The 8,206-nt window shown below is 39.8% G+C and overlaps 1 protein-coding gene across 3 annotated transcripts in view; it reads left to right on the top strand.

Annotated features, from left to right (window-relative positions):
• cdan1 (codanin 1) overlaps positions 1–8,206 on the top strand; it is a 116,768-nt gene that overhangs the window by 54,075 nt on the left and 54,487 nt on the right. For all 3 annotated transcript variants that reach the window (XR_006312867.1, XM_043698388.1, XM_043698387.1), the window contains exons 11-12: positions 1,442–1,556; positions 4,522–4,665. Coding sequence is in view for 2 of the 3 variants with exons in the window: in XM_043698388.1 (XP_043554323.1) it covers positions 1,442–1,556; positions 4,522–4,665 (259 nt within the window). In the remaining variant the exon portion in view is untranslated. The remainder of the gene's footprint in view (positions 1–1,441; positions 1,557–4,521; positions 4,666–8,206) is intronic.

Below are 8,206 nucleotides of genomic sequence, written 5' to 3'. Positions count from 1 at the left end.
GGAACAGGAGAATCGACGTTTCGGGCATAAGCCCTTCTTCAGGATTCCTGAAGAAGGGCTTATACCCGAAACGTCGATTCTCCTGTTCCCTGGATGCTGCCTGACCTGCTGCGCTTTTCCAGCAACACATTTTCAGCACCTATTGTCTATTATCATACACAGCTGGGAGCACCATGATCTAATTCTGCATAGTTTTTAACATGCCAGAGGGGACATGAAAACTTTTAATTCATGGTGAATTATAATGATTGAGAATACATAGGCTGGTGGAAATAAATTCAATAGGAACTTACAGAGGAATTGGATATCGACATGGGGGGGTAAAAGTTGCATGATTTTTGGGCAATGTTCAAGGTGGGATTAATTATATAGTGCTTTCAAACATGTAAAGATTCAAATGGTGACAAATAACTTTTGTGGCTTAGGGATACTATTTGTTTCTGCAATTCTATGCGTGTAAAAACTGAAATTTTTTGAGGTATATATGATCTGATACATCTCCTAAAATGTTGTTAAAAATAGACAGAGTTTTCAGGGAAGAATATGTGCTTGAAAAGTTCAATAAGAAATGTAGGGGTATAAAGAAAGAAAAATGATGTCAGTGTAGTTAGTAAGTTCAAAGAGCAGATTCAGGCACAGTGATCTATGATAGAAGAACCCTAATTCTGTCTAATGTGGGACCTCTGATGATGGGGACTTTGGTAAAGGGCACTTTATTGGCCAACAAGAAGCCGTATGCAGGCCATAGGAGGTAGAACAAAGATTACAGCACAGGAACAGGCCCATCGGCCCTCCAAACCTGGATCGATCCAGATCCTCTGTCTAAACCTGTCACCTATTTTCTAAGAGTCTGTATTCCTCTACTCCCTACCCATTCATGTATCTGTTTAGATACATCTTAAATGATGCTATTGTACCCGCCTCTACCACCTCTGCCAGCAATGTGTTCCAGGCGTCCACCACCCTGTGCGTAAAGCATTTTTCCATGCATATCTCCTAAACTTTTCCCCTTTCACTTTGAACCAGTGACCCCAAGTAATTGAGATGGCCACTCTGGGGGAAAAAGCTTCTTGCTATCCACCCTGTCTATATCTCAAATGGGCAACACAACCAGTTACCTTCCTGCAGGAACTCAAGGATTTCTTTCTATTTCTCCTAAATTCAAGGCTCTCTTCTAAATATACTGCTGGATGTCACGATCCCTTTCTAGTGTTCACATTTGGCCTGTCGCCACTGTTGATATATTTTAATGGTTTTGATAACGCAGTCTGGCGTAAAGTAACATCCATTCTCTTGTGAAGCAGTGTACTTTCAGTAAGTAAATGTAAACTGTCTCTTTCTGCAACTTTTCAGTATATGCATATATATGTTACTTATGTGGAATTGTCCTTACTGGCACTTGATGAATTGAAAGGACTGATTTCATTCTTTTCTCTCATAGCCATCAGTTAAATCAGCACTTGTCAGATACACTTTGCCAGCAAATTTTGGAATTGGACAGCATTGCGATTCTGAGCCATGGGTGCTCAGAATGTGAAGGGGATGTGGATGAACAGGTAAAGCATTGATACAAAGTGTCAGTTTTGAAGTGAGTGATCCACCAATCAATCTTCTTGATAAGGATTGCTCTGCTGTACTTGTGCATTCAAACCATGGTACATAATTCATAAATTGCTTTTAAAGTGGTAAATACATCAATTCTCTTCTAAACTAGGAGGAATGAGCCTGGCAGTGAGATATTTATTCTGCTAAGCTGCTGCATACTTTGTATCATGATGAGCGATTTACACTGTCAAAGCTTAGTTCTGTGTGCTTATGGATGAGTATTTATCTGGCTAAAGTAGTAATGCAAAATATGTGATTATTGCAGGAGACTTTTACTGTGGAAAATGGCATAGTAAAGACAAAATTGATCTTAGCTTGGTCACTGAAAATTGGTTGAAGGTGCTTTGTTTTATTTCTGTGGTTTCAATATGATGGTTGTATTACAAATGTAAATAGAACAAAGAGGATTACAGCACAGGAACAGGCTCTTCGGCCATCCTTGCCTGCGCCGATCCGGATCCTCAATCTAAACCTGTCGCCTATTTTCTAAAGCGTCTATATCCCTCTTCTCCCAACCCATGTATCTATCTAAACACATCTTAAATGATGCTATCGTGTCCGCCGTCTCCACCTCTGCTGGCAATGTGTTCCAGGCACCCAACACCCTCTGCGTAAAGAACTTTCCATGCATATCTCCCCTAAACTTTTCCCCTCTCACTTTGAACCTGTGACCCTGAGTAATTGAGACCCCCACTCTGGGAATATTATTTTAATAATATTACATATTAATAATATTTTGGAAATACCCAAGCACTGGCTGTAGCATCCCTGACTGTACATCCTCCTTCACTTTCTCCATTAAGCTGTAAAACTGTCCTCACTTGTAATGAAAATATGGGAGTTGCTGATTTAAGACAGAGATTGATGATATTTCTTTCTGAGGGTAATGAATTCTTGACCTCAGAGGGCTGTTAAGGCCGGGTCATTGAATATATTCCAGTCAGAGATTTTTAATCAGTAAGAGAATCAGGGTTCTAGGCAAAGACAAGAAGGTGAAGTGGGAAAGATCAGATCAGCCTTGATTCCATTGAAAGGTGTATCAGACTTGAGTTGAATGGCCTACTTGCACTCTTATGTCTTAGGGTATTATGGAAAATGATCAGAAATATATTCTAGCGGGATATGAAGTGGTAGGATGGGTGGACGTAAACAAGATGGAATTCAACTTGGATCAGTAGTGGTAGGAAGAGTGAATAGAGACAATATAAGCTAAATGGGATAATTTTGAAATGTTTTACGGGGGTTAGTGGAGGCAGAAGAGAGATAGAGACCTCGGAAGTGTTTGTGCGTAAGTATCTGAAGCTGACAGGGCAGGTTAGCAAAACAATTAATAAAATATATGGAATTATAAATAGATGGCTTTATTACTGAGGCAGTGTGTGAAAAAGCATGGAAGGTATGCTGAATCATACTGATGTGGCCCCGGTTGGCATTTTGATTATGTCCAATTTTGTGAAGGCCGCAAAGGCTTTTGAGAGAAGAAATTTGTCTGAATAGTTCCAGATTTGAGGGATAACAGTTATGTGGATAGATGAGAGAAGCTAGGATTATTGAAGAAAAGACCGGAAGGTAATTTGATTAAAAATTCTTAATTCTTTTAATAAAGTTTAAATAAAGTAGATAATGCTAAACTATTTCCAGTGTCTGAAAGAGCGATAACCAGAGCTCATTCATTTAAGGTGATTGTCAACACGACTCTAGGCAAGATGAAAAATGAGTGGTTTGAGTTTGGAATACATTATCCGATTGTTCTGATGTATACAGATTCAATAGTAACTTTTAAAAACTAACTAGGAGAGCAAGGAGTTGAGACCAACTGATTCTTCCTTGAAAGAATAAGCCATTTGTCTTCCTAATTAATTGCTGTGGGTGCATGCTAACTTTGTGTTCCTTTTATGTATGCATTTAAAAGTTTCACACCTTTTTTAAAAGGCATCCGGTTTTTCTCTTTTAGAAGAGAATGAGCTACGGTTCCCCACTTTGTACTTCATCTTTACTGTGTTACTTATGCTGTTTGTATCTCTTTGCAGCCTCCTAATATCCACTCAGCTTGCACTGCTCCCTAGTTTGAATCATCTATAAATTTTGAAACAATACTCTCGATCTCTACCCCTAAGTAATTCATGTATATTCTAAGTAGCTGAGGTCTCAGCAATATTTTAGGCACTGAGTGCTTCTGGCCCATCAACCAGTCCTTCAGTTGTGCTAATATATTAAACCCCACCCCTACTCCACATGCACTTTTTATGCTTGTTAACCTTTTGTGTGAAACATTATTGAATATCTTTTGGAAAACTTCCTACATATACTGGCTGCCTTTTTATCTAGCTAAATTTTTACATTCTCAACATAAATTTGTCAGACACTAATTTCCTTTCCTAAAACCATGTTGACAGATCATACAATTATTTAATTGTTAAAATTTCAGATTTGAGTAGTTTTCTAACAGTTGATGTCAAACCAACCGCCCTGTAGTTCCTTATTTTCTCTCATTCCTTCGTGGAAAAAGTGTTATATTTGTTAAGCTTAAATCTTCGGGAACTGATCATGAATCCAGCAAAATTGGAAAACACAACCACAGCAGTAAAATAGTCATAAAGGAATAAAATGGAGAAAGTAACACATATACCACTTATGAAATGATAGGGAAATCAAAATTATTATAAATAGGTATAATGAGGTGCTCATGAAAGCCTTAAGTTGAGACTCTGTGACTTTGTTCATCCTCTCTCCTTACCAAGCATGGGCAATTAATTTTTCTGATAGGAGCAAGGCAGTCGAAAGGGTACAGTGTCATGAAGATGTTAAATATTTTGTTTCTTGAGGCAGAGTGTTTGCTTTGGTATCTTGTTCTCAATGATATATCAGCAACTTTCCTTGAAACAGTTTCTTCTCTTTTTATTCTGTTAATCTTAGGATGAAAAGGAACATTTTGCTTCAGTCTTGATGACAACAAGACTCCTGGCTAAGTTTCTTGGATTCCTTGCCTTCTTCCCTTATCGTACAGATGAGCGACCAGCAAAAGACATGCAAGAGGCAGCTCTCTCCCTGAGGAACAAGGTGCATACATGCCATAATTTTCATATTTCCTATAGATATCCATCTGAAGGCGTGCGTTGTGTTGATTGTAACTTGTCTGGTCACATTGAGCTAATTTTATAAAACTTAACCATTAACATCGAATTCTTGAAACACCTTTTCCCCTTTCCATCTCCTTTGCAAACTTCAGATTCTCCTTTTTTTTCGTAAAAACTAAACACATTCTGAGGTTGCATAAATAATAATTGAGAGAGAAAAACAAATTACCCAAATAGGTAATGTTGGAATGAAAGATAAGGAAGGGGAAGAATTTCTCAATCCGTTCAGCAGAGCTGCTTTCACCAGTATGTTTTCTGCCCATAACTAGAAAATTGCTGGGGAATGAGGTCGACCAAATGTCTGTAGGGGTACAAATTGATTAGTTTAGATTAGTGTTGGAAAAGAGCAAGGAACAGTCTCATAGCTTCTAAATTGGAAGAGGTTCATTTTAGTGTGATAAGCAAGATAAAGATCAGGGCAAAGTAGAGCCACAGCCTGGCAGGGAAAACGGTAAAGGGAGAATAGGTGAAGATCTTTAAGTAAGGTGGAGATTGGAAGGGGGAAAATGTTTTTCGCAAATTCGATGAGCATGGTTTAAGTTTATAAAATTAACACAAAGGACCAGACAGATAAAAGTGCTTTAGTTACAGACTAGGAATATTCTAACAAAGGTAAAAGCAGGCTCTTTCAATGACGAAAGACAGGGGTTATGATGGATATCAGGTGAATTCTTCACATGAGAACCAGGTCAATACAAGGGGTTGAGAGGAGAGGTGAAGGGGAAAGTAAGACTGATAAAGACAGAATGTGAGAATGGCAGTTAACATAAAATGTAACTGAAAATCATCAACCATTGCTTCACTTCAGAGGGAGCAACAGGAATGCTGAGTACTGGCCTAATGGTAAAATTCTTGGTGGTGTAGATGAGCAGAGAGATCTTAGTGTCCATATACATAGATCCCTGAAAGTTGTCACCCAGGTTGTTAAGAAGGCATACCCGTGTTGGTTTTTATTAATAGAGGGATTGAATTTCAGAGCCACGAGATCATGTTGCAGCTGTACAAAACTCTGGTGCGGCTGCACTTGGAGTATTGTGTACAGTTCTGGTCACCGCATTGTAAGAAGGATATGGAAGCTTTGGGAAGGGTTCAGAGGAGATTTACTAGGATGTTGCCTGGTATGGAGGGAACGTCTTACAAGGAAAGGCTGAGGGACTTGAGAAGGTTGAGAGGTGACTCAATTGAGACGTGAAAGATAGTCAGAAGGTTAGACAGGTTGGACAGTGAGAGCCTTTTTCCTTGGATGGTGATGGCTAGCGTGAGGGGACATAGCTTTAAATTGAGAGGTGATAGATATAGGACAGATGTCAGAGATACTTTCTCTACTCCTAGAGTGGGAGGAGCGTGGAGCACACTGCCTGCAATAATAGTAGATTCGCGAACTTTAAGGGCATTTAAATGGTCATTGGATAGTCATATGGATGAAAATGGAAATGTATAGGTAAGTGGGCGGCACGGTGGCACAGTGGTTAGCACTGTTGCCTCACAGCGCCAGAGACCCAGGTTCAATTCCCGCCTCAGGTGACTGTGTGGAGTTTGCACATTCTCCCTGTGTCTGCGTGGGTTTCCTTCGGGTGCTCCGGTTTCCTCCCACAGTCCAAAAATGTGCGGGTTAGGTGAATTGGCTGTGCTAAATTACCCGTAGTGTTAGGTGAAGGGGTAAATGTAGGCGAATGGGTCTGGGTGGGTTGCGCTTTGGCAGCTCAGTGTGGACTTGTTGGGTCGAAGGGCCTGTTTGCACACTGTAAGTAGTCTAATCTAATCTAAGAGGGGCTTCAAATTGGCACAACAAGTGGCTGTACTGTGCTGTTATGTTCTATGTAATGCATATAAAGCTAGTAATGAGAGGTAGTGGGTCCTGTTAGAGGAAAATAGATTGTTGTATGCTTAGAGATGCAGGACAAAGCTAGAATATTTGATATCAGTATTTACTAAGGAGGAAGGATCTGACATTATCATTAGAAGCAGAGATAGTGGTAGAAATATACAGTGTCAAAATTGAAAGTACTATATAATCAGCTGGTCTTTAGAGTGGATAAGTCACCTGATCCCACTGGTCTGCCAGCCAGATTGCTAAGAGAAATGGGAGTGGAGATGACCAAAGGCTTTATTGTAGTCTTGCAGCTTTCCCTTGACAGGGGTGATATAGGTGGTGCTTCCAGAGGAGTAAAGAATGGTAAATATGTGGTTCATGATCTGCTCCTAGGAACTATATGCCAGTTCGTCTAACGTGTGTAGTGGTAAGATTTTGGAATCCATAATTTCGGAAAAAGCAACAAGCACTTGGCGTTAATTAAGGAGGGCCAGTTCACATTTCTAAAAGGCAGATTGTACTTAAGTAGTTACATTTTTTGATGAAATAACCAAGAATGTTGATGGAGGGAATGCAGTTGATGGCAACTTTACAGGCTACATAGTCCCAGAAGACCATAGAGCTGCTCTCTTATTACAGATAATTGGTGATTGGCTTAAGCTGAGGGTCACCATGCCTCTAGCAAGGTTGAGAACGTGGCACCTTCATGGTGCCAGTTGCAATTGGCATCACTGTGCATCACAAACTAGCTGTTCAGTCAAATGAGCTAACCAATCTTCATGGTATAGTCATGTAATCATTTGGCATGGCACTATATAGAAAACTGATCAGTAAAATTGAAGCTTATGGAATGAGGGGAGCGTTTGTCAGAGTCCAGTATGATAAAATAAAATTGGCTTAAGGTCACCACAGATCGTAGAGGGTAATAGACAGTATAGTTTGCCCAGGGTCAGTTCTGAGACCGCTGCATTGTTTCTTACACTACAGAGTAAAACTTCAAAATGTGCTGATCTTACCAAATTTGGAATGGTGAGCAGTAAAAATGATGCAAACTGCCTCCAATGGGATGTTGAAAGGAAGAATGGGGAGACATGGCAAATGGAATTTAATGTAGCGAACTGTAGTGTGATTATTTTGGCAGAATGCTCAGGAACAGAGAAACTGGGGCCAAATGCATGATTATTATTTAAAGGTGCCACAATGTAGTCAGAGAGTGGTTAGCAATGTAAATGGGATCTTTGGCTTGGGTACAAAAGCAGGGAAACTCTACTTTATAAAGTTCTGCTTAGGTCACAACTATATCCATTTCTAGCTACTGTGCTTAAGAAGAATGTGAAGGTCCTGGATAGAATGGGGAGGAGATTTACCAAAACAGTTCAAGGAGCGGGGGCATTTAGTTACAAAGTTTAGTTAAAAGGACTTGGGTTGTTCTCCTTGGAGTAAAGGAGTTTGAAAGGAGATTTGAAAGATGTGTGCAAGATTATGACAGTTTTAGAATAGGTAGACACTTCAACTAATGATACGAGGAGCAGGGGACAATGATTTAAGCTTTTGGGCAAAATATGCAGGCAGAATCTGAGGAAGAGATTTTCAACACGCAACCTGGAACACACTGTCCATGAGAATGGAAAGAATGAAGTCCAAGGGAAAT

The sequence above is a fragment of the Chiloscyllium plagiosum genome, chromosome 10 (assembly GCF_004010195.1).
Source record: "Chiloscyllium plagiosum isolate BGI_BamShark_2017 chromosome 10, ASM401019v2, whole genome shotgun sequence".
Classification (NCBI taxonomy): Eukaryota; Metazoa; Chordata; class Chondrichthyes; order Orectolobiformes; family Hemiscylliidae; genus Chiloscyllium; species Chiloscyllium plagiosum.
This window is presented reverse-complemented; position numbering and strand designations above follow the sequence as displayed.